Genomic DNA, 12,941 nt, shown 5'->3' with positions numbered 1-12,941 from the left:
GGCATGCAGAGATACTCTTTCTAAGATGAAGGACAAGTTATTTCACTTGGCCCCTCTCACCACCGAGAAAGAAGCACAATGTCTACTGGGCCTCTTTGGATTCTGGAGGCAGCACATTCCCCACTTGGGTGTGTTATCCCTGCCCATGTGCCAAGGGACTGGAACAGGGGAAGTCGCAGCAGGTCCAGGCTGCTGTGCAGGCTGCTCTACCACTTGGACCATGTGATCCTACAGACCCGATGGTACTGGAGATGTCAGTGGCATATGTGATGCTGTTTGTTTGGAGCCTTTGGAGGTGAATCACAGAAGAGACGCTGGGATTTGGAGCAAGGCTGTGCCATCATCTGCAACAATTATTCTCCCCTTGAGAAACAGCTCTTGGTCTGCTATTGGGTCTTAATGGAAACTAAACGTTTGACAATGGACCAGTAAGTTACCATGAGACCACCACCCCTGCATCTTTCAAGTCCTGATGGTGGCACTAATTTCTGCAGTTCCTCCAGGGATGCGGTACTGCTTTTGATTCACTGCTGTCCTAACAGAGACAGCTCTAGAGGCTTCTGTTTGGCCTTTCCAGTCACAATAGCCCTCCACAGGTCAGGGAACCAGTGTGAGAATTCTGCCAACTTCTAAGTACCCTAATTATACATTCTGAAACTGGGGAAATAACCACAGGATGAGTTTGAGGACCTACTGGACCTACTGTTTGTCGAACATCAGCCAAAATTCCATTGATCACCTGGCCTCCATAAGCCCTGACTTTTATCTGGAGGGCTACAATGTTTCTTGGGATCTTTTGGAATCAGCATGAATTCAGAACCAGCATCCAACAGACCCTGGAAAGTCTGGTTGTTTCTTTTCCCCCAGTGTACAGTCACCCTTGTCAAAGGCCTCAGGTCCCTCTGGGGAAGGACTGGAGAAAGGCTAACAGTAAAACCTTTAGGTGTCTTATGAGGGTTCTCCCTCAGGGGAACCTGGCCACCCCTTATTCAAGGGGTTCCTGGTCTGCAGACTGTCTCAAGTCTGGAAATTGATTCACTGCCCAAGATTCCTTTTGCCACAATCCAGTGCAGCCTCTTCCGTTTGTTGGAGAATTTTTTTTGCTTATACAGATCAAACAGAAATGCAGTAGGCTTCACATCTGTTTCCTTCCTGGAAACACCGTGATTGATTAGCCAGTACCAAAGATCTGTACCAGTCATATCACTATAAAATTCACCTTATGTGTGCTGACCATTCCAGGTTAGGCCATTATGAACACTGTTTTGTCTACACTGCCCATTATGATAACTACAGCCCATTATGATAACTACCTTGCCTCTGCAGATTCAGTGCGGCTACCTCAGGGCCCCACTCATTGCACTTAATTTTTCCAGTTGAGCAGCAGCATCTCCAACCCTAAGGTCTAACACAAGAAAAAGGATGACAACGAGACTCTTCAGATGTGCTGCTGCCCTTCTCACCATTGTGTGTCTTACGGGGTTCATGAAGGGCCTGTCTTCGGGCCTTCCCATTGTGGGGGCTCATGTTTTACAGCACCCACTCCAGCACTGCAGTTTCCCTGGGCCTTACAATCCATCATCATCACTAAGCCAGGGGATACCAGGCATCTCCAACTCATTTTGATAAACGCTTCAGACAATCATTCAGATAAACTTTTGACACCATTTTTAACTGTATGACCTTCCATTTTAAACCTAGAATCTCCACCCAGGGGGCCCATATCAATAAACTCAGCCTGATGTAGTTTATGTTCCTTCCATCATTATCCCACACCCTTAAAATCCATTCCCACACATATTCTCCAGACTTCTGCTTGAATGACTTAGCAAACTCATTCAGCTCCTTAGTGTAATGGCCCTCCTCCTCATGGACTACACTTTCTACCTTGCCTCTAGGGACCTGCTTTGCCTTGAGTCTGGTTATAGGTCTAGAGGCAGCTGTAGGTGGTCCTGAGGGACAGCAGTGTTGTTCTGCCTGGCATTTCCTTCAGAGAAAGTCACTGCTGGTTTATCAGACAGTGAAGGATTAATTTCCTCAGTAGAAGGTGAAAAGGGCAGTATTTAAGGGGTGGGGCTAAAGGTATTGCTTCCTTATTGGTTAAAATATTAAGGCCACTCCACGTAGTTAAAAAGGAGGTGTATTTTGTGGGGTAACTTACAAGTGAAGGGATAGGTTACAGGGTCTGGGAAAGGTGAAGTGCAGTCCAGCGGTGTTCTCTGGAGAACTCTGCTCAGTCTACCTCCAGGGTCCAGGAACCAAGAGAGCTGGCACATCTGGATCCCGGAACTTCAGGGTCCTCTCTTGGCTCTGACTTATAAATGTGACAGTTACCGAAGCCTCAAAGGGGGTGGTACTTCCAGGTCAAAGCTGGACCGCTACCCACTACACTTCCTCAGATGAGATTAAATCCTTGAGAATCGGAGGTCAAAGTCCTCAGCTTCCATAGGGTCCTTCCACACATCCCCATCCCAGGTGACAGGATCCCACTCTTTACCAATTAACGCCCTTACTTTAACCCTGACACCACTGAGGCTGAGACTTGAATTTTCCCTGTAGTTCAGCCAACCTTGTAATGAGGGCTTCAGTTTGATTTTCTGCAGCTCGAGCTCTGTGGCTGCTGGAGAGAAGATTCTCTTCCAGAGCAGCCTTAGAAACCTTAGACTGTTCATTCACATCTGGAGCCAGTCAGTTTTATCCCTGAGTTCATTGTTGTCCTTCACCCTATTCTGAATTTGGTTAACTTTGTCATGGAGCTCATTCCTGTCCCTTATCAATTTATCTAGAGAGATTAAGAGCAACCAACCAGCAGCATCGTTTTCCTTCTTTTCCCCCAAACTGTCAAAAGTTTCACTAAATCCATTGTCACTCACTGTTGATGAATCAAGGTAACCAAAGGCTTATCTCTGTTTAAAATAGAGTTTACACCATGGGCTTTCAGTGCTTCTGAGCTCCTCGAAGAGAGTGACTGGAGAGGCTTCGGGCGCTGAAGGGGCTGGTGCATAATTCAAAAGCCTATTCCAGGTACTTAAAATATCCATCCTCACACTCTGCTTCTCTAGCACCACTCTGGTTCTCCAGAGTCGCAGAACTTATGGAGTGTCTCTCTCTCTATACACACACACACATACACACACACACACACACACACACACACACACACACACACACACACACACGTAAGGGAATTTATTGGAATGATTTACAGGCTGCAGTCCAACAACGGCTGGCTGTGAATGGGAAGTCCAAGAATCTAGGAGTTGCTCATTCCCACAAGGCTGGGTGTCTCAGCTGGTCTTGTGTACATGCTGGAATCCTGAAGAAGCAGGCTCCAGTGCCCATGAAGGAATGGATGTGTAGGCAAGCTGGTGAAGAACAATCCATCCCTTCCTTCTTCCATTGTCCTTATATAGGCTTCTAGCAGAAGGTGTGTCCCAGATTAAAGGTGTATTTTACCCCCTAAAGATCTGGATCAAAGGCGTGTGTCTTCCTGCTTCAAGATCCAGATCAAAGGCATATTGTCCTCCTGCCTCAAGATCTGGATCCCAAGTGTGCCCTCCATTTCTGGATTTTAGTTCGTTACAGATACAGTCAAGGTGACAACCAAGAGTAGCCATCACAAAGCTGCATTTCTAAAACATGAGCTGAGCATGGTAACGTATATGTAATCCCAGTACTCAGGAGACTGAGGCAGGAGGATTGCAAGTCTCAGGCCAGCCTGGGCTACATATAACAAGACCCTGTCTCAATAAGACAACAACAACAAACAAATACATGTTAAGGTATTCTTTTTTGGTATCAGCAAAAAAGTTGTTAAATTCTTTTGTCTGGTGTGGATAATTTCATCCTAATCAATCAAAATTTTTTTAGTGTATTTTAAAAAATATGCATGGTGATTTTTACCTAAAAAGCCATACAGAGAAGAAATCCTGAGGTTTCTCCTTCTATATAAATGGCTTTGTAAATAACCTTACAAAAAATAGATGTGTTTGTAAAAAGAAAAGTATTTTTCCAGAAGTATTAATTGCTAAGTAATATTAATGAGTAACTAAATATCTAGAAAAAATCCATACTTGAACTCTAGATGAGTAAATTCAGGGTTAAGATTGTCCCTCTTCTCTGGTAACCTCAGTGACTGGGTCATGTGTCTGTCTGTCTGCCAGCGAGGGTTCCACGGAGTTGCTCCAATGTGAGATTTTTTTCGGATAATCGATGATAAGCCACAGTCGTCCTGGCGACCTCCATGCTATATATATAGCCTCCATGGTTCTATGGGTTGTGGTCTGATTGTTCTTTATTTTATATCTAGAATCCACTTATGAGTGAGTACATACCATGACTGTCTTTCTGGGTTTGGGTTACCTCACTCAGGATGGTTTTTTCTAGTTCCATCCATTTGCCTGCAAATTTCATGCTTTCATTGTTTTTCTCTGCTGAGCAGTACTCCATTGTGTATATATACCACATTTTTTTCATCCATTCTTCCGTTGATGGGCATCTAGGTTGTTTCCAGGTTCTGGCTATTACAAATAGTGCTGCTATGAACATAGCTGAGCATGTATCTTTATGGTATGAATCGGCATTCCTTGGGTATATGTCCAAGAGTGGGATGGCTGGGTCTTGAGGTAGTTCAATTCCTAATTTTCTGAGAAACCGCCATACTGATTCCCACAGTGGTTGTACAAGTTTACATTCCCACCAACAGTGGAGGAGTGTTCCCTTTGCTCCACATCTCTCCAACATTGACTGTCATTGGTGTTTTTGATCGTAGCCATTCTGACAGGTGTAAGGTGGTATCTCAGAGTCGTTTTGATTTGCATTTCTCTGATGATTAAGGATGTTGAGCATTTCTTTAAATGTCTTTCAGCCATTTGTGTTTCTTGTTTTGTGAGGATTTTGTTTTTTAATTTTAGGAGTGTGTGTATGTAATCCAGAAGTCAACCTTGGTATCTTCCCTTGGACCTGGGGCTTGCAGGCTAGTTGGCCAGTGAGCCCCAGGGATGGCCTGTTTGGCCTCCCCAGCACTGGGGTTACAAGCACATGCAGCCAGGCCTGGGGTGCCAGGGACTGAATTCAGGTTCCCATGCCTGCCCAGGAAGCATCCGACTGACCAAGCAGCCATCTCCCAGCTCCTGGATTTCCTTTAAAATTGAGTATGTGGTGTGTGGAGTGTCAGGCTTGTGCTGACTCCTAATTAATACAGCGAATTTGTTCTGCTGAGTAAGTTATGTCTGTGCCGTCACTTGCACTGTTGCACTCTTGCTGCAGCAGTTGGTGCGCAGGAATGGCGCTTGGCGCTCTGCCGCTCGGCAGGACTTGTTCCCACTGCTAAAACTAGACAGTACCATCGGGGACGTGTGTCACTGTGATTCCCTGTTAAATATACCATCTCAGTCTTGGTTACATTTGAACAACCAGCTGGATGTTTTCTTGTAGATTGCCGGCATGTGCTATGACCGCGAAGTGTTCCAGGTTCACCAGGTGCTCCGCATCCCTGGCAGCGTGGCCCAGTTCTTCTCCTGGGCCCTTGGGCCTGTCTTCTCATCCTCAGAGCCCACCAGCGAGGCCAGAGTTGGGATGGGAGCCACAGTGGACATCCAGAGGCAGCAGAGGATGGAGCAGCTTGACCGGCAGCTGATGCTCTCTCAGTTCGCACACGTGAGGCGACAGAGGCAGCAGCAGGTAGGACCTGCGTGACCGGCCGCCGGCGGCGGTGTGACTGCACGTGTGGCGGCCTCTGCTTTGTGTGGGCTTTTGATGTGTTTTCAGGAAATTGAGAATTTAGGTCTCTCCGGGTGAGAGGCCTTTGTCAGTGTCAGGGGTTTGTGTTGTTTTGTTTTTAAGGAAACAAAACAAATTAGAGCTGAACAGTTGGTCAGAATGGACAATCTTATTCTTAGCATTATTTTTGAGAGAAACAGCAACCTAGTTAGCAAGATAGAATATTTATCATTGTTTGTAATCTTGTCAAAGCCACAGCGTCTTCCTGTTTAAAGTGCTAGTCATGTGCCATGGATGAGGAACAAATGAAAAGCTTCATGATTTTCCTTGGTTAAAGTGAAGACAAAGATAAGAAGACTTTAAGGGGACAGCCAGTGATTACATCATATAAATGCTGTGCTTTCACAGATGTGCCATTAGTAACCAGGAACCATTGCAGTTACCTACAAATACCACATTAGCCAAAACTCTGACCCAACACTTGTCTCTTAAGGGGGACAAGGAAGGGGAGGTTGCTCTGTACCCAGCCAAAACTCCTGGCACCACCTTCCTTGGGCACTTCTGTGGCCCAACACATTGGCCTCTTCACGTCCTGCCTCCTCCTTTGTCTTCTGGGATGGTGAGAGATGCACAATTCTCACCGACCCTCTCTCTGTCGCCTGCCCTCTTCCCCAGGTGTTCAGGGCTTCAGGTCTCAATGGCCCAGAGAATTTAAGTCTGACGTCTTTGCACTCCCTTTGGGAATGTGGGTTCCAGAGTTGATATTTTGGATAGGAGTATGGGCGAGAGAGAAACCAAAGTTGTTCCTTACAGACCTATTTGACCTTGAAGTGACTTTGGAGCATACAATACAGATATATGACTTGTTTGAAGATGGCTGGCACATGCTCTCATAGAGTTCAGAGATGGGGGTGGAAATTACAGATGGACTCTGTATACCTGAGGACAAAGAGCAAGGAGCTACATGAGAAGGATTCCATCCTCAGTCAACATGGGCTGGAGTGAAGCCTTGTGATTGACAGGTGGCAGCTGATTGACAGGAGGCAGTAGATCTGCAAGACCCTTGGAGAAGAATGAGAGGATGGGGCGTGGTGGGGTGGCAGCAGAGAGCCCAGCAGGGCCTGTCTGTAGCTTCCTCCCCTCCTGGGTACAGGATACCCCCTGAGAGAAGAGTCTTTATGGGGAAATGGAGAGAAGTTGTAGGTTCTGTGGTGTACTTTGGGGGAATGGGTTTCTAGTGTCTGTGACCTGCCTTGGGGAAGAGAAATTCTAGTTTCTGTGACTTACTCCAGGACGGGATGATAGGAGAAGGCTAGAGAGCCCTTGCTTCAGAGGCTTCCAGAGGCCTTCAGTTCCAAGAACCCAGCACATCAAGGTGCCAGACTTTGGGATATCCTGTCCAGAGCCCTAATCCTCCTTTCATAAGGAAACCGTTCCTTTTGGATTAGGTCCCACCTAATGCCCTCACTTGACCTTAATTAACCATTACAGACCCTGTGTTTAAATGTAGCCATGCTGAGGCAGTAGGTCTCCAGCATATAGAGCTAGGATTCCAGATAGTCAGTGCCCAGTGTTGGCACTAAAAGTGGCCATTCTTTCTTGAGGCTGGTGTACCAAGCTCACTGCTGATGGCAGATTAGATATTCCATGATGGCAGTAGCTAGCTCATCCTGGGCGCATGGAGCCCATGTGTAACCTCCATCCCTGTCATCCTGTGCCAGTATCGAGATGGGCAGTAATAAGGTTGCTGTCATTTTGTCTGCCTCCTGGCTGGTGCCTTTTTTTGTGATGGAGGAATTAATCTGGGGAACACACACACACACACACACACACACACACACACACACACACACAGAGCCAACATACTTCCTGAGTGTTGGTGTTCCTTTAGCTGTGTTCACTTGCCTTCCCTCAGGTTTCCTTGGCTCCTACCTACCAGTCTCCTGGCTGATCAAGTCTTTTGCTATTCCAGTAAATGCACAGGCTGCATTTTATTACCCACAAGCCATTTCTCTTTATGCTAAGTGGATGACTAAGGGCCTTAACCAGCTCCTCCCACAGGAGGAGTTCCTCCTGTCTCTCAGGGATCCTCCCTGCCCAGTGCCAGAAAAGAACTGTGAACCCTTTCAAGAACCTATCCATGAACCACTTTGGTGTCCTCCTCTCTTACTGGTTGTCATAGACTCACAACTTGTGGCAGGTATGAGCCAGGGAGAGGTTTTGGTGCAACAGAGGTGGATAGCATGGTGTCTGGATATCTGCCTCTGCAGCTCCCTTGTGCCCTCTGGCTCTGCCCTTGCTGACCCCAGGTGTACCGTTTCCATCTGGCAGCGGGTTTCTGCTGTGCCTCCAAGGCCTGCAGACTGTTGGGTCTCCACTGCATATACTGAAATCACTTGGGCTCTTAGGCACTTTCTGGTGTAGCACAGCATTTTGTGGGAATGTAGTTCTCTGCAGTTCATATATCCCCTGCCTGGGACCTCAGGAGCCAACATTTTCTCTTACAACTGGCTTCAAATGTCTTTGTCCACCCTGGACACTTTGACTACCACACAATCTTCTCCAGTGAGTAAATCACCAAACCTCTTGTCCTCCCTGGGAAGACGTTCCCACCGTCACTGGTGAAGGCACTGGTTCTGTGCGTGGCTCTGTCCAATGTTTCCAAACCCTCTACTCTCAAACATTGGTCTTCCCTCCAAGGGCCTGAAGTTCAGAGCAGCAAAGCAGCCCTGAAGTCTTGATGGGACTTGTCTGGACAGCGAAGAGCACCTGTCCTCGATCTGTCTAGGTTATTTCCCTGAGCTTCATTGCCGTAGCCTGGTGAACTTCCTCATGGGGCTGTCTGATCCTTTGTCTTAATGCAGGGCAGATCAGTGCCCAGAGTAACCTTCTGCCCCTTAAACCACCATGGAAGAGATTCCCGTGTTTGTGTGCGTGCACGAGAACTTTGTTTGTATGTCAGTTATGCTGATCCGGGGGAAGGGTTTGTTTTTATTGAATTTCCAACACATTTGTTCTTAATGCTTCTCATATGCTAGGCCGAGGGCTCCACTGATTGTGGAGATGCAGAGCAGCCAGCCTACAGACCTCGCTGTAGAGCTTGGGCCCCGCCTCACTTACAGAACTACATGCTTCACACATTACTAGCAAAAACACCGTGTGTTATGCCAACCATTTGCCCCTGGCACCAGTTCGGTCCTGCTCTCAGAAACATGCCAGTCTGTTTGGAGTTCTCCCCCCACTCACTCAGCAGGTGGCCACTGAGCTAAAGCCCAAGGCTGTGCTGTTGAGTTCCTGGACCGGTTTCTGTCTGTAGGGTGACCTTCCTGCTCCTCCAGATGTATTCATGCTCTTGTGCCCTGGGGGTCTCCACCGGTGTCATTGCTGTTTTGTGCCTGCTTTCGTGCCCCATGTCTCCCTAGAGACACACTTCTGCTACCCTTGCTTCTCCTCCTTCCTCCCACCATTGTCAGCCCAGAGGCTGCCCTGAAGCTTCAGCGGACACGGCTCCCTTTTCCCCAGCCTCCTGTCTCTCGTGGTCCAGTACTTCATCCTTCCCACCCGTCCACACCTTGCCCCTGCTCTAGTGAAGTGCCAGTGTCTCTTTTATGTAAGGTGGTTGTTCCTGCCCCCAGCATCTCCACCGCCTGAGTTCATGCCCGTGGCCTCGTTTGCCTCCCGCTACAGCAGCCTCTGCCGGGTCGGGTGCTCCTTCAGTGGTCTCTGCCGGGTCGGGTGCTCTTTCAGTGGCCTCTGCCGGGTCGGGTGCTCCTTCAGTGGCCTCTGCCCGGTCGGGTGCTCCTTCAGTGGCCTCTGCCCGGTCGGGTGCTCCTTCAGTGGTCTCTGCCGGGTCGGGTGCTCCTTCAGGGGTCTCTGCCGGGTCGGGTGCTCCTTCAGTGGTCTCTGCCGGGTCGGGTGCTCCTTCAGGGGTCTCTGCCGGGTCGGGTGCTCCTTCAGTGGTCTCTGAAACAGACGCCTGATGCTTTCACTCCCCTGTAATGTCAGCAGTTCTCCTCCCTGCCTCCTTAACCACATCTCCTTCCCACAGTGCACCGCAAGCCTCTGAGCCATTTCCAGTTCATCAGAGCCACACATTGCCTCCCGCAGCCACCCAGCTCTACCACACAGAGAAAATTGTGTTTGTTGTTGGTTTTTTTGCCTGCCTGGTTCCCATTCACTTTGCAGTTTTCCTGGCAAATAGCATGTCTCTGGGAAGTCTTTTCAGTCTCCCACTGGGGCCCCGAGTTTCTTTGCCTAAAACTTAGCCCAGCTTAGCCCAGCTCTCACTAGGGACTGGCCTACCTATCCTTGCCAGTGTGGTGGGGTGCAGAGAGGAGGCTATCTGCCTTTCCAGTACATGGATAATACTGGAACTAATAGGAACTTAGCAAATATTTGGGGACCTAGGGAGTAAATGTGTGTGTGTTGTAAATATTGACAGGGTTACTTCAAATTCTGATGCCAGCTGGATATAGCTGAGCAGTCAGGGTTAGAAAGACACACGGATGGCCTGCAAGGACAAGCTAAAACCAAGTCATGACAGACAGACCAAGCTCGTGTTTAGGCTGACAGAGAATGAAAAACTGGAGCAGCCAGGAAGAAAGCAGGAAGTTCAGGAACAGGGTAAGCAGGAGAGGAGCTGCTGCAGGAAGAGCAGGTGTTCACCCGGGCACAGGAGGTCCCTGGCAGGACGCTGAGAAGTGCTGCACGAGCTGGGCTTGGTGAGACCCAGCCCATGCTCACGTCTGCCATAGCTCGCCGTGTGATGGTGACCTCGTGTTCCTGCAAGATTGCTCATCAGCTGTGCGGCTCTGGCAGATTTTGCATCTGGAGAACAGTGACCCATGTGATGTCTCGATAGGACTTCCCTCACCTGGAGTTGGGGACCATTGTGTGGACAGAGTCAGTATACGGGGAACCTTACATGCGTGACGCCCAGACATGTGATAATGTTCCCCGTGCACTCTGACCCCTCACGGGTCTCTCTGGACACTTCTTCAAGTAGTTACGATGCTTGTCTCATGGGCAGTTGAGTTGAAAACTGGCCTTACTACATAATGTACCGGATGTGTATGATGTGTGTCTGTCATCTATAAACCCACTCAGGGCAGCATTGAGGGCAGCGGGTCAGATGCAGTAACTGTTCTCCCAGCCTCCTGTGTTGTGCCTCATGTGTCTGCTGACGCAGTTGCTGGCTCCAGAAGGTCACAGTCACTTTACTATAGTGTCTGACTTGTTGCTGCCAGGGCCAGTGTTTAACTTTTTATAGGCTCATGGTTTTGTTTTGTTTTTTAATGGGTGGGGGGGTGTTTATTTTTGGTTTTACTTTTGGATTTTTTTGAGGAAGGGTCTCCCTATGTACTTCTGGCTATCCTGGAACTCACTATGAAGACAAGACTGGCCACAGACTCAGAAATCTGGTTCTCTCTGCCTCGCCAATGCTTAGAGTAAAACCTTGTACCACCATGCCAGCCTCAGGCTCCTGGTCCTGAGGACATGAGCTCCTACTCATGTGTGCCTTTTGGACTCTAGTGCAATGCACTGCCCTGTGAGTGTGCAAGAAACTGCCTGACGTTCCTCCAGAGGTTTGCAGCTGCTGAAGATGAAGCAGCGTAGGGGTGAGGCTCCTGCTAGACCATGTGCAGCCCCGAGGCTCAGCAGCCCTGCACAGTGTGTGTGCTTAAGGAGTCCTGAAGAAGCCATCAGTTGGGGTACAAGGGCCCAGGAGAAAAAGACTAGGGTCCCCAAACAGCTGTGGGAACAGCAGGGGATTGCATTTGCTTAAGAACTGAGAGTGCTGTAAGCAGGTGAGTGACAGATAAAGTGTGGCCAGCCACACCTGTAATCCCAGCACTCTAGAGGTGGACATAAGACAGTCACAGTTAGAGGCTACCCTGGGCTGTGAAGTGAGAACCTGTTCGAACTAACACAAAAAGGACACAAACCAAACACCCTGTATTGAGGTCAGTGTCCGCTGTGTGTAGTGAGGTAGCTAGCTCCTGCACGGCATCGTGATGCTTCTCAGAGTCCCAGCCAAAGCAACTGACTTTGTGGTGAGAGGGCTAGAACTTTTAGACAAGCCCTAACTTTTCCAAGGGGAGAAAGGCTGAAGGCTGAGCTGATCACCAATGGTTGGTGGTTTAATCAGTCATGCCTTCATAATGGATCCTCGGTAAAAACTCATAGGGCAAAGTTTAAACAGCTTCCACATAACTGAACACAATGGAGGTTCCTGACGGATGGCACCTGGAGAAGGCCTGCACTCTCCATCTGCTGTGCTCTGCACATCTCTTACATCTGGCTGTTCGTCTGTATCCTTCACAATAAATGGGTAAATATAAGTGTTTCTCTGAGTTCCCGGAGCCAGCTCAGCAAATATATCAGCCTGAGGCGGGAGTTGTGGGGTTGATTGCTCAGCGGCCAGTCAGAAGTTACAGATACAATGCAGGGTTTGTGTGGCACCACCTCAGGCTGGAGCAGTGTGGAGTGGCTGACTTTGTTGTTGCTTTCAGTTCCGTGAATAATGCTAGATAAGTTTTGAGACTGCAAGTGATGTCTCCTGGAGAGGAAGCCCCTTCCCCACCCCAGGACATCTGCTATTACAAGTGTTGTGTTGACTGGTGTGTGAGCGCGTTAAGGCCAAAACAGTGTAGTTTTTCTTAGTAACCCATATGTTCACAGTATGAAGCATAATCATAACATGAAAAGAAAAAGAAATTAGCATTTAGGGAGACAGCTCTGGGTAGACAGAGGGAGCTGCACACAATCGAGTGGTTGTCATGGTGATAAAGGATGGCCTATCAGAAGATCTCTGGAGCTTTAGTCGCTGTCATGGTGTGGGCACACACGCCTCCCAGGAAGTCTGGGACGTGCTCTAGACTTGGGAGCTAGCCTGTTACTCCTAAAAGCTTCAACTTCTAGAACAGAGCTGAACACGATGTCACCTGTCGGGCAGGCGACCAGTGTTTGTACAGTTCAAGCCGAACAGTCTTTATGTCCCTACATAATAGCCTCAGCTTTGCCTCTTGCTTCCCAGAGCCTTAAGTACTTAGTGTGTGGCCTTTACACAGAACCTTAAGTGTGACACCTGCCCTAGAGGCATGTGGCCAGCACCTCTCGGCTCTGCTTTACATGGCAACCTAAGTTCTTTGCACTTGGTGCACTCACTTGTGTGAACCATTTTCTGTTCACTGCTGATGCCATGTAGCACAACACACACT

General features: G+C 48.6%; 1 protein-coding gene across 3 annotated transcripts in view; it reads left to right on the top strand.

The window, feature by feature from the left end:
• Ubac2 (UBA domain containing 2) overlaps nt 1-12,941 on the top strand; it is a 186,194-nt gene that overhangs the window by 149,257 nt on the left and 23,996 nt on the right. For all 3 annotated transcript variants that reach the window (XM_028868265.2, XM_037208300.1, XM_037208299.1), the window contains one exon: nt 5,437-5,682. In XM_028868265.2, the coding sequence (XP_028724098.1) occupies nt 5,437-5,682 (246 nt within the window). The remainder of the gene's footprint in view (nt 1-5,436; nt 5,683-12,941) is intronic.

This window comes from Peromyscus leucopus, chromosome 9 (assembly GCF_004664715.2).
Source record: "Peromyscus leucopus breed LL Stock chromosome 9, UCI_PerLeu_2.1, whole genome shotgun sequence".
Lineage (NCBI taxonomy): Eukaryota > Metazoa > Chordata > Mammalia > Rodentia > Cricetidae > Peromyscus > Peromyscus leucopus.
This window is presented reverse-complemented; position numbering and strand designations above follow the sequence as displayed.